The sequence below is a fragment of the Lagenorhynchus albirostris genome, chromosome 16 (assembly GCF_949774975.1).
Source record: "Lagenorhynchus albirostris chromosome 16, mLagAlb1.1, whole genome shotgun sequence".
NCBI classification, from domain to species: Eukaryota; Metazoa; Chordata; class Mammalia; order Artiodactyla; family Delphinidae; genus Lagenorhynchus; species Lagenorhynchus albirostris.
In genome coordinates, this window is record NC_083110.1 from 25,605,699 (window position 1) to 25,633,198 (window position 27,500).

At 45.4% G+C, this 27,500-nt stretch overlaps 1 protein-coding gene across 5 annotated transcripts; it reads left to right on the plus strand.

Moving 5' to 3' along the window:
* Window positions 1-2,370: 2,370 nt before the first annotated feature.
* On the plus strand, window positions 2,371-27,433 carry SEC24C (SEC24 homolog C, COPII coat complex component). 5 transcript variants are annotated; one of them, XM_060126319.1, is made up of 25 exons: window positions 2,371-2,525; window positions 2,716-2,966; window positions 4,283-4,482; window positions 7,153-7,288; window positions 15,753-15,928; window positions 16,138-16,512; window positions 16,826-16,962; window positions 18,223-18,291; window positions 19,598-19,709; window positions 19,939-20,066; window positions 21,247-21,385; window positions 21,591-21,706; window positions 21,885-22,009; window positions 22,171-22,362; window positions 22,568-22,661; window positions 22,877-22,993; window positions 23,352-23,522; window positions 24,026-24,122; window positions 24,212-24,357; window positions 24,581-24,719; window positions 24,872-24,990; window positions 25,091-25,270; window positions 25,532-25,723; window positions 25,959-26,048; window positions 26,193-27,433. In XM_060126319.1, the coding sequence occupies exons 3-25, from the start codon at window positions 4,311-4,313 to the stop codon at window positions 26,331-26,333; spliced, it is 3,363 nt and encodes a 1,120-aa protein (XP_059982302.1). In that variant the 5' UTR covers window positions 2,371-2,525; window positions 2,716-2,966; window positions 4,283-4,310; the 3' UTR covers window positions 26,334-27,433. The 5 variants fall into 5 exon arrangements, with proteins under 5 accessions (XP_059982302.1, XP_059982301.1, XP_059982304.1 ...); XM_060126318.1 differs by lacking the exon at window positions 2,716-2,966 and having other exon boundaries at window positions 2,421-2,525; XM_060126321.1 differs by lacking the exons at window positions 2,716-2,966; window positions 22,171-22,362 and having other exon boundaries at window positions 2,421-2,525.
* The last annotated feature ends 67 nt before the right edge of the window (window positions 27,434-27,500 follow it).

The window sequence follows — 27,500 nt, forward strand, 5'->3', positions numbered from 1 at the left end:
TAATGACATTTTACATATTACATGAATTTATATATTATACATTATACAAATACTTTATACACACACAGACACACACACACACTCTCTCTCCCTCTCTCTCTCTCTCTCTCTCTCTCTCTCTCTCTCTCTCTCTCAGGCCCCTCAGCCTTAGGGATTCTAATTTTATTGGCCTAATAGCTGGTATGGCCATTTTATTTTTATTTATTTATTTATTTTGCTATGGCCAGTTTAAAAAGCACTGCAGGTGATTCTAATGTGCAGCCAAGATTGAGAACCAGAGTGGGAATACAGAAACCAATAAAATGCAACGTATCAGCCTCTATTCTCAAGAAACTATGAATTTAAACTCTACTACTTACTAGGAGTGCAACATTAAGCAAGACAGAGGATACCTACTTTCCTATGCTGACGTGTTAAATGGGATAAATTATGCGAAAATACTTCGCAGAGACCCCAGTTTATGGCAATTGCTCAACAAATGTTAGCTGAATTTCGCAAATTACTAATCTAGACTAGTGGGTCTCAATCTTCAGTGTGCAATGGAATTGTCTAGAGGGCCATAGCTTGCTGGGCCGCACCTGCAGAATTTCTGATTCAATATGCCTAGGGTGGGTCTGCAATTTGTAACAGGTTTCACAGGTGAAACTGATACTGTTGATCCCAGGATCACAGTTTGAGAAACACTGACCTCTACTATAAACTCCTGAGGACAGGAAAAATCTGCCTGTTCACTAAAACGTGCTCAATGCCTAATAAAAGATTCCAGCAACGACTAGAAGTGCAAGTTTTTCAATGAATGAACCACTTTGTACCTCAGAATAACTAAAATTTACTGTGCACAATATGAGAGCAAGAACTTTTCCCCACATTGGTCATAAAATTCTTCACTTAATGTTTTTTTCCCTTTAAATGCTTCCTTTACACCAGTGCTTTTTCCCCATTTCTTTTCTTCCTTATTAAAAAAAAAACTTTTATTTTGAAATGAATTGTACATAATACATATGAACTATTTGAAAATAACAATAATGTAAATATCCATGTGAATATTAAGAAATAGAACACTATTAATATTATTGATGCTCCATTATGTTCCTCCCAATTATACTTTTCTCTTTCCCTCCCCAGAGGTAACCAACAGCCTGAATTTTGTTACTTTGGGGCTTTTTTGTTTGTTTCTTGTTTTTTTGGCCCCAGGCCAGGCTGCTTGCAGGATCTTAGTTGCCAGACAGGGACAGAAACCAAGCCCTCCAGCAGTGAAAGCGTGGAGTCCTAACCGCTAGACTGCCTGGGACTTCCCACTTTGTTTTTTTTATAGCTTTATCATACGTGTATGTAATTACAAAACCTTATTTAAATTGATGAAGAACTTTTGTTTGTTCACTACTGTATTCCTGGACCCAAGAACATGGCTTGGAACACAACAATGCTTAAAAAATAATTATTAAATGAAAGGATTATTGAAAGGATTAAATGAGGTTATGTATATTTTAAAAACTCCTACAAATATTAGCTACAATATTGTTATTATTAAATGGTGTAATAATAATTACTCCAGGAACTGTAGCTCTTCCAAAAGGCTGGGGGCATTCTAAGAGTAGAGATTATCAGGCTGTGGCAGTGCTCTGCATCTAAACCAAGGCGCTCTATAAAAACGGTTAACTAATAACGAGTGACCTTTACTGAGCACTTACTACGGTGTCAGGCAATCTTTGTGGCCTAATCCCATACTCTCAACAAGTTTTTAGAAGGGCATTCATATTCTCTTCATTTTACAAATGAAAGAAACTGAGGCCGAGATTAAGTTGCCCTAGCTAGGGAACTGTAGAGCCAGAACTTGAACACATGACCCCAGAAAGCAGAATTAGTGCCCTTTAACGTTACAGGGTTCTAAGGGAATTCCCTGGTGGTCCAATGGTTAGGGCTCTGCACTTCCACTGCCCGGTGCATGGGTTGGATCCCTGGTCAGGGAACTAAGATCCTGCAAGCCCCATGGGTCAGCCAAAATAAATAAATTTTAAAAAGATATATTACATCAGAATAATTATATTTAAAAAAAATTGTACGTCCCGCTCCGCAAATCTCAAGACCGGCAAAGGTCATGGGTGAGAACCTCCAAGACGGAAATCAATGGGGCCAGGGGTCAGCAGGAAATCGCTACAGGACTCTAAATCAGAGGTTTCTAATATGTCATAGGAAGGAGAGTTACTAAACATAGTTCAATCACATCTCAGCTAGTGGGACCATAAGGTTACCAGGACACCTGTGCAAAACAAAAACAAAAACAAAAACGGAAATGCATAAAAAACTGCGGAGCCCCTAGGGGGCGGCCATGACGAGAGGGGAAAGTAGCGCATGTGCGGCATCCGGGTTCCTCGGCGCGTACTTACTGCCGACGTGGCAGAAGGAGTGGCCTTGGAGCGTGGGGGTGGAACTTCCGGGGGCGACGCGCCGGCCCCCTCGGAACCGGAAGTGGAGCCTGGGAGCCTTGACGTTAGGAACGAAGTCGAACCTGGATCTGGAGCCGGGTGAGGAGTGGCTTCGGGAGGTTGGTGGGTAGGAAAGCAGAGGAGAGGCCGGGGTATCACTGGCCAGATCGGGGTCCTGTCTGAGAAGGAAGGGAGGGGCCCGGGGGCGGGGCCCGGGGAGAGACCCTCACCTCATGCATCCACAATCCAGAATCAGTCCTAGACCCTCCCTTCTCTTCTCCCGGCCCAGATTCCGGCTCCCGCTTCCTGCCCTGAGCCTGTTGAAGGGCGCAAGACGCTCGATCTCCTACTCAGTGGAAGTCTCTCTCATCGCGGCCCGAGAAGCTGGCTTGGCTTCTCGGTCTTGATCCCCAGCGCTCCCAGCCTCCACAGCTCGACTACTTTCAGAGTTCTAGGAAGCTTGCCCCGCCTCCTGGGTTGTCACCCTCGACTGTCCACCCAGAGTGGAGTTGAAACTTGAGCCTGACTCCAAACTCTTGGGTGTGTTTGAGGGGATTATTTCCTCGAGAAGAAGCTCCTTTCCTACCATCCCCACCCCCACACTGACTTTAGAAAAATAAGAGGAGGAGGAGGACATCTGTCAAGCTTAATGTAGTGACCTGTGTGAGGTTTAGGATTTGGAAGAACAGCTCCTGAGATGGCTTTGAATTTAAAGAGTTCTAGTCCAAGAGCAGCTCAGCTTTTCTGTAGTCAAGATGGCCCTACCTAGCAAAGGGGAGAGGCCCATTGTTCCATTGCAGTAGCTGTGAGCTCTTATGCTTCCTGGGTCCCTTCTGTCTATAGGAGAGTTGGAATGGTCAGGCTATGAAGAGTAGATGTGATCAGATAGTCCTGTTCTTGGAAGGACCTTGGAAAGGCTCTCCAATTTATTCCTTTGTTGCTGGGCAAGATTGTAATAATTTTGGTGGTGGCCTAGATTCATTACAAGCATATAAGAGCAGAAACAGGAGAGTTGGAGAAGTGCATTGGGATTTGGAATACTTATAGTCCCCTCTGCTAGAAGGATAAGGTGAATGATCTTTTTCCATGAAATCTAACTTTGCCACTGATCTTTGAACTGTTTCCCTAGGTTATTGTGAGAAGTTTTTGTGCCAGGCCTGCACTCAGTTCTAATCTGATACCTTGCTAGAGTTTTGAGCTGTCCTTTACATTTAGTGATTTTAATACTTCAGTTCTAAGGTCCATACACTTTTTTGGTGGGAAGACTGGGGATGGTGTAGCACTTGATTTACTGCAGTTTAGCCAAAGAATGTCATTTTTCTAACCGGTTACTCTAAAATTTGTCTTTTGAGGGGGAAGGAATTTAGCCAATCTGTTTTAGACATGTAGTCTGGGTGATTAAAAATGACTAGCACACTAGAGGGTATTCAATTTTGTGGAATGAATGGATGCTAGAGTGAATGAATGGAAAGTGGGAGCATTGTTTCATTTACCTGTAATATCACAATAGTTTATCAGTGGCAGGACTTCTTGTATGACTAGACACTAGAAATCATACCACTGGGGAATGGAGGCTGCTGCTCCATTCCAATGGGCCTATCTGAGGTTGAAATTTATACCCTCTTGGCAGTGACAAAGCATAGGGTTCAGAGTAACAAAATCCTTACTTTGAGGAGGCAGTCTGTCTGCTGTCTGGGGAAGAAAATTACAAAGATCCTGTAGTAGTGTGAGAATGATTAGGCTGATCACTGCCTGATAAGGTCAGTCCTTTTCTATTTCTACTTCCTACTGTGAATAGTGCTCTCTCTTTAGAAAACTGATTTTGACTAATTTCTCTCTTCTCTCTCATCTAATAGGTGAGACCAAGTCGGGGATGCTCTCATAATGAACGTTAACCAGTCAGCTCCACCTGTGCCGCCGTTTGGGCAGCCCCAGCCTGTCTACCTAGGGCATCATCAATCCAGCTATGGTGGGCAACCAGGGCCCACAACCGCCCCCACTTCCTATGGAGCCTACAATGGCCCAGTACCAGGCTATCAGCAAACCCCTCCCCCAGGTATGTTTCCAAGCTTCCTTTGAGCTGAGGAGGGGAATTAGTAGTCTTCAGGTTGGGTTGTATTGCCCTACCTAAGCTGCCTAAAAGGTTGTGGTGACTGGGATGGAGGAACATGAATCTGGCTCTTGGTCACTGAGAGTCCTGTGGGCAGTCTGCCCTTCCCTGTTTTTTTTTTCCCTTTTGGCCGCATCACGCAGCTTGTAGGATCTTAACACCCTGACCAGGGATCGAAACCAGGCCCACAGCAGTGAAAGTGCCGAGTCCTAACCACTGGACTGCCAGGGAATTCCCACCTTTCCCTGTTTTTTTATAAGGTGACTGTGTCTCTGCCTTAAGACATCTAGTGGGAGCACATCTTCCAGGTTCAATGGCAGTTCACTTCCTTTGGGTGTCACCCTGTGCAGCCTCACCTGGCTGCATTGTTCACAGCTGGATGGAAGGGTTGTGGTCGCAGCTCGTTCAGAGCCTGTGACTAGGATTAATTATTTCTGTTGACCTAAAGTCTCTCTGAAATCACTTGTTTCTCATGTATATTGATAATGCCTCTCATCGGACTCAGTTCTATCTATAAATGACTCTGGGACTTGGGGAACTAGTTCATGGATGAAAAGTGTGATGTTTGTGTGCCTGATTTTTGGTGCCTCTCATATCTTTCTGCTGATATCATTCCTTTTCCTTTGTTTGAGTTTCTTTGGCTTCTTAGATATTGTCTAATATCAGGGAAATAAGAGGAAACCAATCTGGTGCTGCCTTAGGATCAGTGTTTGGCTTTTATGTTACTTTTTCATGAAGAGCAGCTGGTAATCTACAGATTATATTATTCATAGGGGTTTTTTATAAAATGGTTGACATTTGATCTTTGGTTAGGCTAGCTAAGGACTTAGGTATACCAAATGCTTTATGCTTTTTAAAACAGTAAATTCCATAAAGGGATATGGGAAAAAGAAGGCACCAAGGAGGCATAGGTAAGATTTGGGAAATGATTGAAGTTATGACCATTTAAATTATGACTTTGGAAAAAAAAATTGCGAAGTGGTGAGATTAGGTCTCAGGGCTTTGGAGAGCCTTACTCTGGGATGGGACTTTGGCTGGACAGAGTCCACCTCTGATCTATCAAGTCCTGGCTTATCAAGATGGAGTTTGGCATTGCCCCAAGAGGAAGCTCTGTTATTGAGAGGAAAACATATCTGGTTCTTTGATGGCTAGTGAGCAGGTTCAGATTAATCATATTCCTGTAGGCAGGTTCTATAGTGTCTAATCTCTACTGGGGGCAGAGCAAAAGAAAAACAAAAAAACAATAGTTTGAACAGGGGTCAGCAATATTTCCAAAGTGATATGCCAAGTAACTAATTGCTTTCTTCCTGCATCTCATGTGGGAAGGATGCTTGGGGGGAGTAGAAGTAGCTTTGATGGCAGCTCTGATGAGCAGAAAGGATGGAGTACAGCTTTTGTGATGACATAGTGACAGCAGTAATTGGAGGGCAGGTGACCTGTCCTGACTGAACAGTTGGGCAGGAACAAATTCTCCAACCCGTGGGAATACTTTCCTGAGCCATGTGCTATTGGGAGTGCCAACACTTAGAAATGGCTGAAAAGAAGATGCGTAGGATAAGTAGAATATATGAAGAAGAGGTTGGCAGAATAGTCTTCCTAATGTTTATTTATTTATTTTGGCTGCGCCGTGTCTTAGTTGCGGCATGCAGGATCTTCATTGTGGCATGTTTAGTTGTGGCTTGCGGACTCTTAGTTGCGGCATGCATGTGGGATCTAGTTCCCCGAACAGGGATCAAACCCAGGCCCCCTGCATTGGGAGCACAGAGTCTTACCCACTGGACCACCAGGGATGTCCTGAATAGTCTTTCTAAGAGGTGCCTTTCTTTACAACCTAGTTTAGAATGTTACTTGGTCACCTTCTGTGCCACCTTTCTCAAGTATGCTCTAAGTTTCTGAGTTCTGGAGTGGGATCCTTTCCTTTTTGAAAAAAAATTGTTTATTTATTTATTTATGTTTGGCTGTGTTGGGTCTTTGTTGCTGCACTCAGGCTTTCTCTAGTTGCGGTGAGCAGGGGCTACTCTTCATTGCAGTGCGCGGGCTTCTCATTGCGGTGGCTTCTTTTGTTACAGAGCACGGGCTCTAGGCGCACGGGCTTCAGTAGTTGTGGCTTGACGGCTCTAGAGCACAGGCTCAGTAGTTGTGGCTCACGGGCTTAGTTGCTCCACAGCATGTGGGATCATCCTGGATCAGGGCTCGAACCTGTGTCCCCTGCATTGGCAGGCGGATTCTTAACCACTGTGCCACCAGGGAAGCCCCAGATCTTTTCCTTAAAAGAGTTGACGTTTTGTCTAGGGTAAGAACGTTAGACTGTCCTGGATTGAGTGAGAGTGTATGGTGATCATAGGAAGGCCCTACATTTTTGTGGCTCTGGCTACAGCTTGACCTGTAGTATACCTGTCTAGGAGAGTAGAGGCTCTCTGGCTGGGCATCCATGTTCAGAATCTCCTGTAGCTGGAGTTGCATGTTGATGGTGTCCTTTTCATTACCAAGCTATGGTATTATGCTTGTGATATTGCAGTAAAGGTCTGAGCTTATTGATTCTTGCTTTGCATTCCTTGCTCAGGGTGGAGGAGAAAGTTATTTCCCAATTGCTTAGTTTCTCTTCTTTACCCTCAGGTGTTTCAAGAGCCCCACCTTCTTCAGGGGCACCTCCAGCCTCGACAGCACAGGGCCCTTGTGGCCAGACTGCATATGGCCAGTTTGGACAAGGAGATGTACAGAATGGGCCAAGCTCCACTGTTCAGATGCAGAGGTACGTATTTGTTTTTTTTTTTAACATCTTTATTGGAGTATAATTGCTTTACAGTGGTGTGTTAGTTTCTGCTGTACAACAAAGTGAATCAGCTATACATATACATATATCCCCATTATCTCCTCCCTCTTGCCTCTCCCTCCCACCTTCCCTATCCCATCCCTCTAGGTGGTCACAAAGCACCAAGCTGATCTCCCTGTGCTATGCGGCTGCTTCCCACTAGCTATCTATTTTACATTTGGTAGTGTATATATGTCCATGCCACTCTCTCACTTCGTCCCAGCTTACCCTTCCTCCTCGCCGTGTCCTCAAGTCCATTCAGAGGTACGTATTTGGCTCAACCTAAAATTGGTCTGATGAGACTGGAAGAATTAGGAATGTGTGAGGGCCTGTTTACTTTTCTTTTTTTTTTCTTTGCTTTTCTCTTACATCCCTTTTCCTCTTCCCTTCATCTTTTTGTATTTTGTTCTCATTTTTGCAGGTTACAGGTGCTGCTGATGTCCACCCTATGGATTATTGACCCATCTAAGTACCTGGGTTTTTTTCATATTCTTTCTATTTTTGTGAACTTGGGTTTTTTCCTTGACTAGACATATCTATAATCATTGTTATGGTCCTTCTGAGCTTACCCTACGGGAAAAACAGGAGAAAAGAACCTCAGGATTATTTATGTCTCTTCTGACTTCCCCTTTTCCTTTAGATCAGGCACTTAGTAGGACTTATTGGTTAAGTTTGGGTGTGACCAGTTATGAAAGGAAAGATACTCAAAGGAAAACTACGTAAATGATGAAAACTTTGGTGGTGCATGACTCAGTAAACCCCTGTCTTTGCATGGAAGTCCATTAAAGGAGGGCAGTCATCTCTGTTGGAATGCTGTTTGTTTTTTGGTAAACAAAGAATAAAGTATAACTACGCATAGGGTATGTGGTAGTGGAAGAGTCACTTAGTGACATTTTTATTAGGTGTCCAGAACATACATTTTTAACATTGAATGTAAGCCCAGAGAAAGAGGCTAGGAAACTCTCCCTAACCCTCTGTGTTGGAAAACTCTGAGAAGCAGTATAGGGAATTCATTAGTTCATTCATCCACTTAAAAATATTTATTTTGTAATACTATGTGTCAGATGTTGTTCTAGAGGTTGGAGATAAAGCATTATCAAACAGATCAAGTCTCTGCCCTCGTGAGCTTATAGTCTCATGGAGTACACAGAAGATAACAAGTAGTCAAATGTAAATAAGAAATTAAACAGGGCTTCCCTGGTGGCGCAGTGGTTGAGAGTCCGCCTGCCGATGCAGGGGACGTGGGTTCGTGCCCCGATCCGGGAAGATCCCACATGCCGCGGAGCGGCTGGGCCCGTGAGCCATGGCCGCTGAGCCTGCATGTCCAGAGCCTGTGTTCCGCAACAGGAGAGGCTACAACAGTGAGAGGCCCGCGTACCGCAAAAAAAAAAAAAAAAAAGAAAGAAAACAGAATAAGGATATTGAGAATGAGTAGTGAGGAGGTAGGAAGCCGTTTTAAATACATTGGTCAAGGAAAGCCTCTCTGAAGTGATGTTTGAAACCACAGTGAAATGATGAAGGGAGGTACCCAGAGATCTGGGGGATGAGTGTCTTAGATAGACGGAACAATGGTGCAAAGGCCCTGGTAGAGAAATTAATTTGGTTGATGTGAAGAAGAGCAAGAATGCCAGTGTGTCTAGAGCAGAGTGGAGAGTGGAGGAGATAAAGTAGGTACATAGGCAGGAACCATATCATGTAATGCTTTCTAAGCCATAGTTAGAAGTTTAAATTTGATTTTAGTTGCAGTGGGAAGCCGTTGGAGAGTTTTAAGCTGGAGAGTAACATGTTCCCCATTTATTTGTTTGTTCGCTTATGTGATGGATCTTTTCATTGTAATGTAAAACACATACACAAAAACCATACAAAACAAAGGTATGGCTTGGTAAATTTTCATAAAGTGATTACAATCCAGATCAAGAAATAGAACTCTGCCACGCACCCCTAAAACCCCTTCCATGTGTTCCAGTTCAATCATCGCTCTCTCCCTCCCCCCATAGGTAACCATTATCCTAACTTTTTTTTTTTTTGGCCATGCGGGATCCTGGTTCCCCAGCCAGGATTCGAACGCATGCCCCCTGCAGTGGAAGTGCGGAGCCCTAACTACTGGACCACCAGGGAATTCCCTTCCCTATCCTAACTTTTTTTTCTTTTTTTTTTTTGCGGTATGCAGGCCTCTCACTGTTGTGGCCTCTCCCGTTGTGGAGCACAGGCTCCGGACACGCAGTCTCAGCAGCCATAGCTCACGGGCTTAGCTGCTCCGCGGCATGTGGGATCTTCCCGGACTGGGGCACGAACCCATGTCCCCTGCGTTGGCAGGCGGACTCTCAACCATTGTGCCACCAAGGAAGCCCTATCCTAACTTTTATAGTAGCCACTTTCTTGTGTTTTTTTAAAATAGTTTACATCCAAAGGTACATCCCTAGACACCACAGTTTAGTTTTACCTGTTAAGAAAAAACAACTTGATGTGTCTTTTAAGTCCATAGGTTCCCTTTTTATCTCTTTCTTTTTCTTACTGTTTATCTGTGGAGGACTCCAAGCTAATTGACCTGAAGAGTTTCCCACAGCCTGGATTATCTGGGTTGTATATTCATGTTGCAGTTCAGTATTTTCCTTTTTCCTTTGTATTTCCTGCAAATTGGCAGCTGAATCCAAAGACTGGATCCAGATTTGATCCCTGTGGATAGGATGGAGCAAGATTTTGAAGGCACATAATATCTTTTTTTATATATAAATTTATTTATTTTATTTTATTTATTTATTTTTAGCTGCATTGGGTCTTCATTGCTGTGCACGGGCCTTCTCTAGTTGCGGCGAGAGGGGGCTGCTCTTTGTTGCAGTGCGCGGGCTTCTCACTGCGGTGGCTTCTCTTGTGGTGGAGCACGGGCTCAAGGTGCGCGGGCTTCAGTAGTTGTAGCTCACGGGCTCTAGAGTGCAAGCTCAGTAGTTTTGGCGCACAGGCTTAGTTGCTCCGCGGCATGTGGGATCTTCCTGGACCAGGGCTCGAACCCATGTCCCCTGCATTGGCAGGCGGATTCTTAACCACTGTGCCACCGAGGAAGCCTGGCACATAGTATCTTTTTTTTTTTTTTTTTTTGCGGTACGTGGGCCTCTCACTGTTGTGGCCTCTCCTATTGCGGAGCACAGGCTCCGGATGCACAGGCTCAGCGGCCATGGCTCACAGGCCCAGCTGCTCCACGGCATGTGGGATCTTCCTGGACCGGGGCACGAACCCACGTCCCCTGCATTGGCAGGCGGACTCACAACCACTGCGCCACCAGGGAAGCCCCACACATAGTATCTTGATGTCTCTCTTTTTATGATGTTACTAGTTGTTGATTCATATGTATGTTAATTCACTGGGTTTACAAAATGGTGATACTCTAATTCTTTTGTTTTCCTCATTTATTTGTTTGAATACCATTTTAGACAGTTCTTGTCATCTGTTATTTGGTTACAGGTTGTGCAATTCATGTAGAATAAATGCTTGACTCTTTACCTTTATTTCCTAGTTTATAGGGAAATGAGTTGGTTCTCAGTTATGTACAAGGTGACCAACTCTTATTTTTAATATCATTATGAATTTATAGTTTTAAACATATTTGATGGGTTTCAAATTACTACAACTATCATCATTATTGGAGTATAAAGTGTCCTGTCTTTGACCAATGTGAGCCTCTTCAAGTTGATTCCTGAATCCTTTTGACATGACCCTAGTAATCTTTAGGTCTAATGAGATGTTTCACGCTTATCTTGTACATTTATATTCTAGACCAGGAATTACCCATTTTTCCAAGAAATCCTTTATTTTTTTGGTGAGAAATGTTATTTTGTGACTATAACCTGGGCACTAGGAATGTTCATTGCTGCCTGATTGGTCACTTCCTAGGCCTCTTCAGTGGACGTAGCTAAGAAATACATACCTACATATATTAAAGGTACAATACCTCATTAGTTTAAATACGTACTTTCAGTTCAAATTCAAGACTACAGAACCTTTACTCAACCTCTTCATTATATCTGTATCTCTTTTCTTCCATACCAGGAGTCTTGATTCTCAAGACTGTGGGGATGATGGAATTTGAATATTGGAATATCCCACAATTTCTCATTTATTTTATCCCTTATTATACACAACAATCTCAGTATAACAATACTAATACTATCACAAATGTGATTAGTAAAAACATTACTTTTTAAAAATTTTGCTTGTGCTCTCCTCATTCTCTAATAATTAAAACAAATATATTTATTTTAAAAAAGAGGTCACTTTGCTGAATTCAAGAGTAGAAGTAGGGAATCCTATGAGGAGGTTATTGCCGGTAGTTCAGGTAAGGGATGATCTTGGCTTGGTTTAGGATGGTAGTGGTAGAGGTGGTAAGAAGCAGTCAGATTTGGGATATATTTTGAAGGTAGAGTCGGTAGGATTAGATGTGAGTTAAGAGAGAAAGAGGAATTCTGGATGTCTTTTAACCTGTTGACTTAAGCAATTTGGTAAATAGTGCTATTTACTGGGATGAAGAATATTTGAGAAGGAGCAGATTTGGGGGGGTGAAATGAAGGGTTTTATTTTGTACATTATAGGTTTAAGAAAGCTACCAGCTACCAAGTAGAGGTGCTGAATAGGCAGTTGTATATGGATCTGCAGCTAAGGAATAATGTCAGGACTGGAGATACAAATTTGGGAGTCTTCAGTATAGAGACATTATTTAAAGCCATGGGACTAAATGAAATCACTTAGAAAGTGAGCATTGAGAGTAAATAGTAGAGATGAGGACTGAACCTTGGAGCTTACTGACATGTAAAAGGCAGTCAGAGGGACTTCCCTGGTGGTGCAGTGGTTAAGAATCTGCCTGCCAATGCAGGGGACACAGGTTCGAGCCCTGGTCCCGGAAGATCGCACATGTCGCAGAGCATCTAAGCCCGTTTGCCACAACTACTGAGCCTGCGCTCTAGAACCTCCAAGCCACAACTACTGAGCCCAGGTGCCGCAACTACTGAAGCACGTGCTCCTAGAGTCCGTGCTCCGCAACAAAGAGAAGCCACTACAATGAGAAGCCTGCCATGAAGAGTAGCCCCTGCTCACCCACGTACAGCAACGAAGACCCAACGCAGCCAAAAAGAAATAAATGAATAAATAAATTTATTTTAAAAAAAAAAAGGCAGTCAGAGGAGGAGCTATCAAAACACAATGAAGGGGCTTCCCTGGTGGCGCAGTGGTTGAGAGTCCACCTGCCGATGCAGGGGACGTGGGTTCGTGCCCCGGTCTGGGAGGATCCCACATGCCACGGAGCAGCTGGGCCCGTGAGCCATGGCCGCTGAGCCTGTGCGTCCGGAGCCTGTGCTCCGCGGCGGGAGAGGCCACAACAGTGAGAGGCCCACGTACCGCAAAACAAACAAGCAAACAAAAACACAATGAGGGACTTCCCTGGTGGTCCAGCGGTTAAGACTCCATGCTCCCAATGCAGGAGCCTGGGTTCGATCCCTGGTCAGGGAACTAAGAGCCCTCATGCTGCAACTAAAGATCCCATATGCCGCAACTGAAGACCTGGCACAGCCAAATAAAACAAACAAACAAACAAACACACTGAGAAAGAGCAGTAGTGAGGTAGGAGATTAGCCATGACAGAGTAGCATCCTGAAACTAGGTGAAGAGAGTATTTTAGGAAGTCAAGAGAATAATCAGCTGTGTCATTTGCTGCTGAAGGGTGAGATGTAGACGAAGAATTGACTGTTGGGTTTGGCAAGGTTCGACATCATTGACAGATGTAGTTTCAGTGGAGATATGAAGGCAGGTGAAAGAATTTCAGCTGGTAAGTAGATTAATGTAACCTAAAACCCTTCTGCCACAAACATCTAGAAAGGGGAGAGGAAATAAAAACAATTCTTTTTTTTCAAATACATAATCAAGCTTAAAAGAAAGAAAGTGAAATCCTCAAGTGCCAGAGACAAAGTGGGAACTGAAAATCAGAGTGGTTTTCAGTTTTCAGTGGTTTTCAGAGTGGCTGCCTGTGGAGAGGGTAGAAATTATTATCTTGAGAACCTGCAGGCTTAAGTTTAAGGGCAGAGCAACTAAGCCTGTGTGCCACAACTACTGAGCCTGCGCTCTAGAGCCCACGAGCCACAACTACTGAAGCCTGCGCCTAGAACCCGTGCTCTGCAACAAGAGAAACCACCGCAATGGGATGCCCGGGCACCGCAACGAAGCGTAGTCCCCGCTTGCTGCAACTAGAGAAAGCCCACGCGCAGCAACGAAGACCCAACACAGCCAAAAATGAATAAATAAATTAATTAGTCAATTTATTTAAAAAAAACACACAACAAGATACTCCTGTGTATCCATCAGATTGGCAAAATTAAAAAGTCTGACAGTACTAATTATTGCTGAGCATGTGGAGTATCAGGAACTCTCATCCACTGGTGGTCAGATGCAAATTAGTACAACTACTATGGGAAAATAACTTGGAATTATCTGTTAAAATTAAAGATATGCATATCATATAAACCAGTAATTTCACTCATAGCTATATGCCTTAGAAAAAACTCATGTGTGTATAAACAAGTTGAATATATGATTGAATATAGCAACATTATTGATAATATCCAAAAATTGGAAAACCCCCAATATCCATCTGTAGTAAAATGCTTAAGTAAATCATGGCATATTTATTTAGTGGAATAATATTTAGTGATGAAAGAGAATGCTAAATGCAACAGCACAGATGAATTCATAAACATCGTTGAACAAAAGAAGCAAACTCAGAGTATGTACGATGTGATTCTGTTTACAAAAGTTTAAAAACCTGACATAGGTGAATTATATTGTTTTAAAGATAAGGGAACAATTATCAAGAAGTTGGGAAAGTAGTTATCTTTGGGAGAAAGGAGAGGGCTGTGATGGAGGAGAGGCACACTGGGCCTTTGGTGTATTCTATTTCTTGAATTGCTTTTCGGTTACATGGGTTTTTGTATTATTCAGCAGTACGTATATGTTTTATGTATTTTTTTCTATTTATGTTATATTTCACAATTAAAAAGTAAAGTATTGATATATTGGACTAAGAATTGGGTCTGGGTTCTAGTTCTAGAATAGTCTGCTACTTATACCCTTAGTGTCTTAGTTTTCTATCTGCTCTGTTTCCCTCATTAATTTGCTGTGAGAATTAAATAAAGCACTTAGAGATGCTTTGTAAATTATAAAGCCATGTACAGATAAGGTGTTGGTTTATTGTTACTATGGTATGTGATAGAATACTACTGGGTAGTGGAGAGTATTATCCATGTTAATAGAGTAGTACCATGGAATATAATTATTTTGACAAGGATTTATGAGCATCTGCCATGGGGCTAACAGTATGTTTGTTGCTATGGAAGACAAAAAATGCAAAGCCCAACAAAGAGCTTAGGGAGGTAAGTTTCACTAGCATATTGCCCAGAAAATACTAGTTAAATGAACAAATGAAAAGTGTGAAACTGCAGAACTATTAGAAGCTGACCAAACATAATAAAGTTCTAGTTATTTAGTAGAGACAAAATAAGCAGGAAGGATAAATCAGAATTTCAGTTTAACAGGCTATCGTTGTGAAGAATTTGATTCATTCTTGAAATCCCAGAAAGAGCTTGTTATGTATAATAATCTATGTTATAGATTTCTGCAGTAACATTACTGTAAAACAGTGTTGCAATTGCTAGTTGGTATACAATGATATTGGAATGATTTTGAATTTATATTTTAATATGCCATCTGATACCATGGGAATATTCAAGACAGTTATCCAAGTAACGAGGCTTTGCTAGATAGACCCAGCTAGAAGGCTACCTGGTTTATGTCCTGTTTGTCTAGTCCTTAACTCTGGTAGAGTTAGCATCATCTTTCTGCTTAGCATAGAATGCCAGACTTAGCTGACCTGCTCTTCTAATCTTAAGGATATTTCTAACATCTTTCCCAGGATTAAGTGATACTTTGGTTTAAAAGTTAAACAATCAAACTGCATTTGTTTGAGCCCACATTATTAAGCTCCTGTTGTGTTAATGCTTCTGTGCACCTTCCCTTCGACTCCTTCAGTGCTTCAGATTACAGAACTGAGGTGGTTTGTCAACAAAGGATTAAGGCAGAGGAGGTGATAATCTAACTAGCAGAGTAAATAATACTCTGATCTGAGGGTGTTCAACACATGTTTTTGGAGTGAACCTAATGGAAAACAAGGTTTGCCATGAATAATCACAGTGTAGATCATGAGGAATGTAATTTATTCACAAATATATAAAAATGTGAAGCCATATAAGAGCCCAGATGAGAATAAGATGCTGTAAAACAATATAGTTTCCTATATGATGTGGAGCTCCTGCCAACTTTGAAGGGTATCTCAGCCCACTAGAAACCTCTGCCTTCCTTCTCTTCGCAGGCTCCCTGGGTATCAGCCATTTGGGTCAGCCATATTGGCCCCTGTGGTCAGCCAGCCAGCTGTGCTTCAGCCCTATGGCCCTCCCCCAACAAGTGCACAGGTGACGGCTCAGCTGGCCGGAATGCAGATCAGTGGTACTGTGGCCCCAGCCTCTCCACCTTCAGGGCTAGGCTATGGTGAGTAGCTGTGACCACAGGAATACTGTCCCCTTCTTTTTAGAAGCATCAGACTCTGGGGCTATACCTGAATCCCTTTTATTTCTTGTGCTTCTGAGCCCCAGCAGATGGGAGAAGTCATTCCTGCCCCTCATGTGGAAAGGAAAGTGATTTACTGAACAAGGAGGCAGAATGACTGGGGTTCTGACTCTACTTCTTCTACTTCTCAGGCCCACCAACATCGCTGGCCTCAGCCTCAGGAAGTTTCCCTAACTCTGGTCTGTATGGCTCCTATCCTCAGGGCCAAGCTCCTCCCCTTGGCCAGGCCCAGGGTCATCCTGGGACCCAGCCTCCCCAGCGATCTGTCCCACTACAGGCCTCCAGCTTCACACCCCCAGCTTCAGGGGGTCCTCGGATGCCTTCGATGACTGGTCCTCCCTTGCCTGGACAGAGTTTTGGGGGGCCCCCAGTGAGCCAGCCCAACCACGTGTCCTCACCTGCTCCTCAAGCTCTGCCCCCTGGCACCCAAATGACTGGGCCCCCAGGACCACCACTACCACCTATGCACTCCTCCCAGCAGCCAGGCTATCAGCTGCAACAAAATGGTGAGTTTTTCCCAAGGTCTACCTAGGAGCCAAAGGCTTTAGCAGTTCACGTGTTTTTGTTGTTGTTTTTATTTGCTTTTAGTATTGTTTGCTAAGTGGTGAACTAGATAGACAGCTTCAGGGTATTATTACTAGGATCTGGGGTTTATGAGATTTTTTTTTCTCTTAGTTCAGGTAGTGTGGGCTTTCTCTGAATGGTCACTACTGTACCTCTCAATTCTACATTTATAGGAGTCTAGTAATTTCCGTGAGGCCTTAAGAAGAGATAGAGAAGGAATAATTTGTTCATCAACCTTGTGTCCTTGTCACTTAGGTTCCTTTGGACCAACCCGGGGCCCTCAGTCCAATTATGGAAGTCCCTACCCAGGAGCAGCCACTTTTGGAAGTCAGCCTGGGCCTCCTCAACCATTGCCTCCTAAGCGCCTGGACCCTGATGCCATCCCGAGCCCTGTAAGTAGATACTTATGTGGTCCTGGGGAAGGTGCTTGTGGCTGCCAGATAAGTGAGTCAACCTAGAAGAGATGTTTGCCTAGGCTTTTCTGATTTTCCTTTTCGTTCATCATCTTGTAGGTGTAGAACCTAGATGTAATTTTTGACTCTTTAACTAGAACTTGAAGTCCCAGAAATCTTCTGGGGGCACTTTTACTTCATAGCTGGGCAGGAAAGGAAGGGAAACCAGGAGTGATCAGCAGTATCAGTAGAGCTCTGGGTTGAGTGCTGCATTCTGCCACTGCTGGACAGAGCACGGTAACCTCTGCTCTTCTGTGGAGTAGTGGGTGGGTCCAGGTCTTGTCCTCTTAGATCTAGTAGGATAGCAGTCTTCTTAACGGGTAGAGCTGGTGGAAATTCTCTGGTGTTAGGTGGTAAGAAAAGGAAAGCCTCTCTGGATTCTCTCTGCCCTTATTTGGACAGTGTTTTAGGAGGAAGCCTCCAATACTTTTGTTTGTTAGCCTGCTGCTGTGTGGATGGGGAATAGTGATCTACAATTTCAAGGGCGATGTGGGGAAGTTGCTTCTCCCAGGAAGAGGGTGAATCTCACCCTTAGAGCCATCAGAATACTCAGGCCTTCCTCATCATACACAGAATAGAGGCTGGTACTGTATTCCCAAGTGGAGGCCACTTTATAGTTCTGTCTGCAACATTTGCTATGTCAATTACCTCACCATGCTTAGCCATTGTCATATTCCATTCTGTTCTCTTCCCTCTTCCTTTGGGGAACTATCATGGTGAGGGACCCAGTTGGCAAAGGGGGACTCTAGAGGATTAAGCAGTCCCTCTTTCCTTCTCCCTCCTTTAGTAAGAAGGAGAGTCTGGTTGGATGTGAGGCTTCTTTCAGCATAAGAATAGTTCTTACATGGGAGGCTTGGCCTTTTGGAGGGAACATCCCTCTTCTTCCTTCTTAAAATTTCTCCCATTCAGCCCCTCTGTATAACCCCTCTTGCCTCCTATTTGCCCCCTTCCTTATCTTTCTACATCATAGCCTGAGCCATTAAAGGCTCTTTTTTGGCCCAGAAACATTTGGAATTTCTGATCTGGGGGGGCCTGCTTTCAGCAGTATGAGCTGGGCTCCATGGAGTTAGTATGAGCTAACTCCATGAGTTAGCTGTTCATGTCTAACTCATCAGGGCTGAGAGAAGTAACATCTGCTTCTTGTTCTTTTGTCTCCCTCCCTGTATTCCCCTGCTGCCTTTATTATTAAAACACTAAAAGCAACTCAATGAGCTGCCTCCTCAGCAGAAAACCAGACACAGAATAGACCCTGATGCCATTCCTAGTCCAGTAAGTGCAGGGGGTGGGTGTGTGTGTGTCATCCCTGTGTTAATGTCACCCATGCATGCCTGTGACCTCATCTTCACCTCATCCACCATGTCCATCCCTCCGCATCCTCTTCCCTTAGTCCTTCTAGACCCTTGCTTTTACAAGCTAGAAGGATGTGCATGCCTCGAGTCACCATATAATGAAGAAGTAGCAAGCTGTTAGCAGTGCCTTTAAGTATGGGATGGTAGAAGGTCAGGATCGAAGGGTGGGGTCAGATGGCATATTAAGCTTTGGTTTTAGTCCTGCTGGCTCCTCCAGGAGCCTGCATGTGACATAGGATGGAACAGGACAAAACTGAACAGTAGATCTTTCCCTTTTGGGTTTGATTTGTCTACTGCTTATTGTAGAGAAACATGTGGGTAGGTGGCTACTAATGTACAAATTTGGGAAGCTCATTTCTTACGGGGAGGGGTCAGCTGGTTTGGGAAAGTGTGGGCCACTTTCTCATCTGGAGAGTCTGTTTGACTCTGATATATTTCTAAGCTTCAACTCTTTCTGCTATGGGATACAGAGTCTTATTCTCCCTTTACTTTTTCTGGTTTTACCAAACCCATCTTGAAGTAACTGACCAAAGGTTATCAGCCTGCATGAAGGTCTGATCACCAGCTTTGCAAAATCTTTTTTTTTCCTTTGCTGGGTCTGTCAAAATGTGGGGGACTGAGGATTGGGCTATAATATCCTCTTCTTCCATATTTACACACTGATGCTTACCTGAAAATAAGGCAGCATCTGCTTCCTCACCTTACCTGATCATTTCCTGCTGTGTAATCCTCTCCTCACCCTGTCCCTTCTACTTTCATTGAGTGTAGAGTCATTCCAGGTAGATTTCATTTTTACATGTTTACCGTTGTCTGTTCCCCTGCTCTGATTCAGAATTTGTCTTGGGAAGAGAAGGGGAGGCAGAGGCTTGATGGGGGAGGGAAGTGGAATCTGATCACGTTTGAAGGCTTGTGATAAGAGCTGGAGCTTTCCTGGAGTAGGTATTATAACAGGGTGATCACCATTTATTGGGATCAGGGCGATTCATAAAGAAGCCCTTTCTCAATGTTGCCTGTCCAGCATGTTGCTGCTGACTGTGGAGTGGAAGATTGGTATTACAGCATTTTATATGATCTCCTAAAGGAGAGCAGGCCTGGTGCATGAGGTGTGTTCCTTGGCAAATTATTAGTTTCTGTGCTGCAGCTCCAGTGTTTCTTTCTCCTGGCTCTCTGCGACCTGCTACTCCCTTTTCATCTGTCACTTCATTCATTTCACCTCTTCCCTACAGATTCAGGTTATTGAGGATGACAGGAACAACCGGGGTTCAGAGCCATTTGTTACTGGAGTGCGGGGCCAGGTGCCACCCTTAGTCACCACCAACTTCCTCGTGAAAGACCAAGGTGAGAAGGGCATTAATTACTCCCTGCGGGGACTTTTTCTCCAGCATTATCAGCTTATGGATGGGGCTTTGTCAGTCTTTAATCAGAGACCAGTCCCTCATTGGTCTCTAGGGGGAAAAAGCCACCATCAGCTCTAGCATTTGTTGGGATGATGGGGTGGATTGGCAATGGAGAGCCAGCGTCTGGAGTGATTCTGTGATCTGACTCAGCTTTTCTACCTCCGCTTCAGGGAATGCAAGTCCCCGATACATCCGATGCACATCCTATAATATCCCTTGCACATCTGACATGGCTAAGCAGGCTCAGGTGCCCCTAGCGGCTGTCATCAAGCCGCTGGCAAGGCTGCCCCCAGAAGAGGTGAGTCAGGGAAGGGACTAGAGTATAATGAAAGGGAGGAAGGGAGGGGGATTGGGGAGTGAGACTTCTTCCTAGATGTGATTCTGGCAGTCACAATGGAAGAAGTCTTGGTTGGGTGGGAGGGGTGAATATCTTCAATAGCTTTCTATCACAGGGCCCATGCCTGAAGGGGTGGTAGGGATGAGAGTAAAAGCCCAAGAAATTGCTGGATGGGAGCAGAGTCCACAGGGGAAACACATTATGGAAAGAGTCAAGGCCAACTTGTAGGGGAGAAGACAGCTGGTTGCAGGAACGTCTCATAGCATGGTCATCTCCAGATGATTAGAAGCACATCATTCTGTTTTTTCTTGTATGCTGTCCTGTCATCCCAGGTAAGTCGAGATGTTGGGACAGCATATTAAGGAAAAAGGTAGATTAAGATCCAGTAGTCCTTCTTACCTGGTTTGGGCCATGATCTGTCACCCCAATCCCTGGAATCAGCATTGAAAGAGAGAGAGCTTGGCAGCTGCTCTGCCAGGCCTTGGTAGGATACCCTCATATTCATGCCTAGCTTAATGAACTTGGGGTGGATTTCTCTGTAACTGGATACTCACGGCTCACTTTACATCCTGTTTCTCTGTCTTGTTCTGTGTTTTTCTCTTTCTTTTTTCCTGGGTCTCAGTGGGGATGGTTGGACACTTGACTGCTGGTCTCTTATCTGTAGGGTGACATCTGCCTGGGCGTCAGTAGGCTCACAGAAATCCAGGGATTGGAGAGGACAAATGTCATAGCTACTTTGTTGGGAAAGGAGGTAGGAGTCAAGATCCTAGAGCAGGAGTGAAGGGGATTGAAGATTGGGCCAGAAATGAGAATCCTGGGTAATCTCTGGTTTTCTCCTCATACATCCATGTCAGCCCCTGGCTTGTTTGGGCCAGTTCCACAGTTGCTTTTCTCTTTCCAGAAGAAGTGAAATTCTAGAGATGAGGAGTAAGGAGAGGGGACTATAGAATTTAGACTCTTAGGGACATTCCTTAGAGACATTTGACATTTGTCCTCGTTCCCCTTCTCTCTGCTCCCTCCCCAGGCAGACTATCTGAGCCATGCCCTTCTCCCTCCAGGTTGTTCCTCCTCATCTGTTGCCACATATAGCTCCCTGCTGTAGCTTCCCTCTATGTCTGAGCCCCTCCCCTTTGCTCTTTAGGCTTCACCGTATGTTGTCGACCACGGGGAATCTGGCCCTTTGCGCTGCAATCGCTGCAAAGCATACATGTGCCCTTTCATGCAGTTCGTTGAGGGAGGGAGGCGCTTCCAGTGCTGCTTTTGCAGCTGTATCAACGATGGTATGTTCACAGAGGCTGGGGTTGGGGGGGATCTGGATTGCATCTTCATTGTTCTCTTTCTAGTTAGATAGATGAGGGTCCGTTGGTTCAGGAGTTGGGGAAATAAGGCGCCTGTGGGGATGTGGGGCAATAGAGTGAGCTCAGCCAGGACCCAACTAAGATTGAGCGTGGACCTTTGAGTAACACTCTGCCCTACTCCCCACAGTTCCCCCCCAGTATTTTCAACATCTGGATCATACCGGCAAACGTGTGGATGCTTATGACCGTCCTGAGCTGTCCCTGGGTTCTTATGAATTCTTGGCCACTGTAGATTACTGCAAGGTGAGGGAAGGTAGCGTGGGGAGCAGCAGTGGGTGGACAATGAGACAGCTAAGACTTGCTGTGGTCATTTCCCTCACCCCGTCATTGTCCCCTTTGGTGTTGACTTCTCTCTAGTCAACTGACCTGCTTACTAATACCCCTCTCCCACCCCCGCCACCAACATTTCCTTCCTTTGCAGAACAATAAGTTCCCCAGCCCTCCTGCCTTCATCTTCATGATTGACGTCTCCTACAATGCCATCAGGAGTGGTCTTGTTAGGCTCCTCTGTGAGGAGCTCAAGTCATTGTTAGACTTCCTGCCTAGGTGAGAGTTAGGAGCCGAGGTGCTTCCTTTGGATAATGATGCCTGGGGAGGGGGCTTAGGGGTGGGTGGCTGGGTTAACTCAGCACATTGTGGATCCTGATGTCATGAAGTTGGGTGGTGGAGAAGTTGGCAACCGTGGGTAACAATGTCACCTTCTACAGGGAGGGCGGGGCAGAAGAGTCAGCAATCCGCGTTGGCTTTGTCACCTATAATAAGGTGCTCCACTTCTACAATGTGAAGAGCTCATTGGCCCAGCCACAAATGATGGTTGTATCTGATGTGGGTGACATGTTTGTGCCACTGCTGGATGGCTTCCTGGTCAATGTCAATGAGTCTCAAGCAGTCATCACCAGGTAGGAGTTAGACTGTGGGGGTAAAGCAGGGGTGGGGTGGATACAACCACAGAAGGCCAGAGAGTTGAGCAGAGCGTTCAGCAGATGTACAGAGGCTGTGCCTCAGGAGTTCTCAGAGTCTGGGGGCCAGATGACTCTTCAGGGAATTGAGGGATTTGAAATTTGGATAGCAATTTTGATTGCCTCCTATCACCTATCTCTTCAGCTTATTGGATCAGATTCCAGAAATGTTTGCAGACACAAGGGAGACAGAGACAGTATTTGCCCCAGTTATCCAGGCTGGGATGGAGGCTCTGAAGGTAAGGCTCGAGTCCCTGGCAGCCACCTCTGCAACACTGTCTTCTGACCATCTTACCCCCTAGGATACAACCCCTGTATCTTCAGTGATTGATGGCTGTGCAGTGAGTCAGCTTGTCTGACATAGTTGGCACTGAGTAAATGACGAGGGAAGGGATGAATGAATAATGGATGAATAAAGGAAAGAATGGACAAGTAGATCTCTCTTCTTTTCTAGGCTGCTGAGTGTGCAGGGAAGCTCTTTCTGTTCCACACCTCCCTGCCCATTGCAGAGGCCCCAGGGAAACTGAAGAACAGAGACGACAGGAAGTTGATCAACACAGACAAGGAGAAGGTGTGGGATTGGGAGCTGCGGGGAGGACTTTCTATTACAGAGGAACATGCTGTCTATTCACAATGCAGTACTCTTAACTTTCTTGAGGGAGACTGGGACTGGATCCTCTGCCCTTTCACATGTCACATCCGTGACTGCCAACCTTCTCCACTGCTCCCACACCTCTACCCCATCCCAAAGCCCTTGGTAGACTTTTTTTTTTTTTTTTTAAGAGACTGTTCTGTTACTATTGCAAACTGAGAGGTACATCTGAAGTCTTACATGTCCTTGAATATCCCATATTACATATACAGCATATACAGTTCTCAGGCAGGGTGGAACTGGGATCTTTGAACATTTTTTTCCTGTTCTTCCCCAGACTCTGTTCCAGCCTCAGACAGGTGCCTATCAGACCCTGGCCAAAGAGTGTGTGGCCCAAGGCTGCTGCGTAGACCTCTTCCTCTTCCCTAACCAGTATGTGGATGTGGCCACGCTCTCTGTTGTACCCCAGCTCACTGGTGGCTCTGTCTATAAATACGCTTGCTTTCAGGTACGGCATGGGACTCTGGGTGGCAGGTGGAAGCAGGACTGGGAATGCCTGCCTGCATGTGGAGTGGCCCCTTAGCTGCTGACTCATTAATAGGAATAGCATTGGAGGAGAAGACTGCACAGTGTACAGAAGAGAGTGTGGCAGTCAGGAGCACGGGGCTTGGAATCAGTCCCGGGTTGATATTCTGGCCCTACTATTTACCAGCTGTGTGACCTAGGATAAATTACTTAATTATTCTCTCCTTTGTTTCTTCATCTACAAAATGGGATTTTTATAGTTATTAATTAGGATTTATCATCAGGATTAAGTAATTATATGTAAGGCACTTAATGGGATACCTGGCATGTAATATGTAATAAGTGCTTAAAAGCTATCATTATCATCAACATCATTATCTTCACTGTTACTGTCGTTATGATTCTGCAGGCTTGTAGAGTGGAGGGGGTGCAGGGAGATTGTTTATATGTAGTCAGTGATGTGACTCTGAGCCTGGGGGGATGCAGGTGGAAAATGACCAGGAACGGTTCCTGAGTGACCTGCGTCGGGATGTACAGAAGGTCGTTGGCTTTGATGCTGTGATGCGGGTCCGGACAAGCACTGGTCAGTCCTAGTTGGAGAAGAGCAGGTGGGGGGGCTCAGTCTGGAGGGAGGCACCTGTCATACCTTTAGCCCTGTCCATGTGGCCTCAGGTATCCGTGCTGTAGATTTCTTTGGGGCTTTCTACATGAACAACACAACAGATGTGGAGCTGGCTGGGCTGGATGGGGACAAGACGGTGACTGTGGAGTTCAAGCATGACGATCGGCTCAATGAAGAGAATGGAGCCCTCCTGCAGGTAGGGGACAGGAGGCAGGGGTTGGGGAAGAAGTGTCCGCGGTCATATCACTGGATATAAACAGGCTGTAGGGAAGGGGGTGAAGGATGGGTAGAGAAGACTAGAAGAGGCTGGAGAAGGGATGGCTCATGTCTGTCTTCTAGTTTAAGAATATAGCAGAGGCAGTTTTCCAAGGGCTATGCTGAGGGAGGGGTGTGAATTCCCCCTTTCTCCCTTCCCCTAGTGTGCCCTGCTCTACACCAGCTGTGCAGGGCAGCGACGGCTCCGCATCCACAACCTGGCCCTCAACTGCTGCACTCAGCTGGCTGATCTGTATCGAAACTGTGAGACTGACACGCTCATCAACTACATGGCCAAGTTTGGTGAGGGCAGAGGCAGGGCAGGGTGGGATTGGGGCTAAGAGAAAGGTCCAGGATGGTCAACAATTCAGCATTCCTGAGTGGGTGTGATGGTGGGAAGGCGCATGTGATGGAGTGGCTGACCATTGACTGTGCTGTCTCCCTTTCCCATCCAGCATACCGGGGGGTCCTGAGCAGCCCTGTGAAGACTGTTCGTGACACTCTTATCACTCAGTGTGCCCAAATCTTGGCCTGTTACAGAAAGAACTGTGCCAGCCCTTCCTCTGCAGGACAGGTAGGGCAAGCATATTGGTGGAGGAGTTGTTGTTGGGATACATTTTTGCATTGGGAGGGATTTCTCATGATTATTGACTTTGTTTTGATAACCCCCTTAGTTGATCCTTCCTGAGTGCATGAAGCTACTCCCAGTTTACCTGAACTGTGTATTGAAGAGTGATGTCCTGCAGCCTGGAGCTGAAGTCACTACTGATGACCGGGCCTACGTCCGACAGCTGGTTACCTCCATGGATGTGGCTGAGACCAATGTCTTCTTCTATCCTCGGCTCCTACCGTTGGTGCGACTGAGTGCTGGAGTGTGAGACATTGTAGTGAGAAAGGGACATCATAGGAGGACGAAGGGAAGGATTAATATTATCTGTGTCTGACACTCATGAATTTTTTACCTATCTTATCTGATGTAATATTTTCATACTGAGAGTTACTCAGGTGCTTAGCTTTCTGAAATTTCGTGTGTATGGGGGTGGAGGATGGGGGTGTGGGTGGGCAAACGAGTCTTATGGTCCTTGGTAACCGTTTGCCCCCTTCCTTTTGTCTAGACAAAGTCTCCCATTGAGAATACCACTGAACCACCAGCAGTTCGAGCATCTGAAGAGCGTCTAAGCAACGGGGATATATATTTGCTGGAGAATGGGCTCAACCTCTTCCTCTGGGTGGGAGCAAGTGTCCAACAGGGTGTTGTCCAGAGCCTCTTCGGTGTCTCCTCCTTCAGTCAGATCACCAGTGGCTTGGTGAGGGCAGGGAGTCAAGGAGAATGTGGGTGTGGAAGTAGACTCTGTGATATGAGTTAGGAGCCAAGAAAAGTGTGTTCATTCCCTTAAATAGCAGGGTACACTTAGAGAGGGAGGGTGCTGTCATTCTTCACAGGCTTCCATATTTCAGATAATGCATAAATCTGTGCTGTCCCATCTTCACTTCTGGATTCAGCATACCTTACCATAAGGATAAATGAATTTTGTGTTCCAGAGTGTTCTGCCAGTTCTGGATAATCTACTGTCCAAGAAGGTGCAAGGCCTTATTGACAGTTTGAGGGCACAGAGATCACGGTACATGAAGGTAACACTGATCCGGACCTGGATTTCTTACCTTGTCAAGTCCTCACTGGGAAGGGGGATGGGGAGTAAGTGACTAGATAATGGGATTTTAGGGCATGTTTAATTCCCTTTAGCCCTGCCTCATGACCCTGTGTTCTGGCCATAGCTTATTGTGGTGAAACAAGAGGACAAGCTGGAGACACTGTTCAAACACTTCCTGGTGGAAGACAAGAGCCTGAGCGGCGGAGCATCCTATGTGGACTTTCTCTGTCATATGCACAAGGAGATTCGGCAGCTACTGAGCTAGAGCATGTGGTAAACAGCATAGGGTCCAGGCCAGCTTCCAGAAAGTACCCCAGGACAGCAGAGAAATTGGGACAGTTCCATATATTATAAGTCATATAAGCTGACCTCAGTCTCTTTGGGGGGAGGGGGAGGTATAAGGAGACACCTTCTTTCTGGGCTCAAGTATCCTACCACTCTGTCATGTCCTGCTGTTGGAAGGTGCCCCTGTCCCCTCACTTTACCATTTTCCTGCTAATCCTGTCGTAATGAATGTAGTTTCTCAGTTCACTGTATATGATTTGGTGTTGGGGGATTTGGAGCCACCCAGACCCTGATAATATTATGTGTCCCTTTGGACCAGCCTCCAAGAAGAGAAGGGCAGACAGGAAGGAGTGAGGATCCCAGGGTATTACAGGGGGAGGGGCTGCGAAGTCAGCTCATTGTCATCAACAACTTCCTATATTAGGGATAAACATACTTACAGGTGCACAAGAGCTGGGGTATAGACCATAGATGGTAGAGAGAAAAGTGGTCAGTCTTCTTGGGCCTGGAAGTCAACAGCCAACTCAGAGTGACTGAGGGTGGTTGATTAGCTTTCTTGCTCTGCTTCCACTGATCTTTCTCTCTCCTGAAATGATTGGTGATCACTTGGTGAATAGAGGCACGTAATCAGAAATGAATGAGCCTGGGAACAGAGTTGCAAAGTATATTAAGACCTGGTAGCGGTATCAGCCTCCTTTCCAGCTGGAGAGGCCCCAACACTGGATGGTTCTGTAGGGAGCCTGGCCATCGACTTGCAATACCTCACAGAGCCAGCCCGCATCCCACTCTGAGCTCCCGCTGGAAGCACTGCTCTCCAAGCTGGAGGTTGTTGGGGAGAGAGGCAGAGGTGTCTAGTCTCTCCTGCTAGGACACCACTCAGGCTTTCGTACTGACAGAGTGGCTGACAGTTATCTTCCAACCCCACCTAGCTGGGGCAGGACAAGGGCTAGGCTTGATGGTGGCCAGGCTTGCCTGCTCCCAGCCCGGGACGCCCCTGCTCTGGACCTCTCATTTCTCTTCGTTGGTTTATTTTTCAATGCATCTTTAATTTGTAAAGAAATAAAATAAATTAAGATGTAACCAGCAGCCTCCGTTTTATCTGTGACGTATCACTTTCCTTGCAGTACTTCCTGCCAGGATTAGCGGC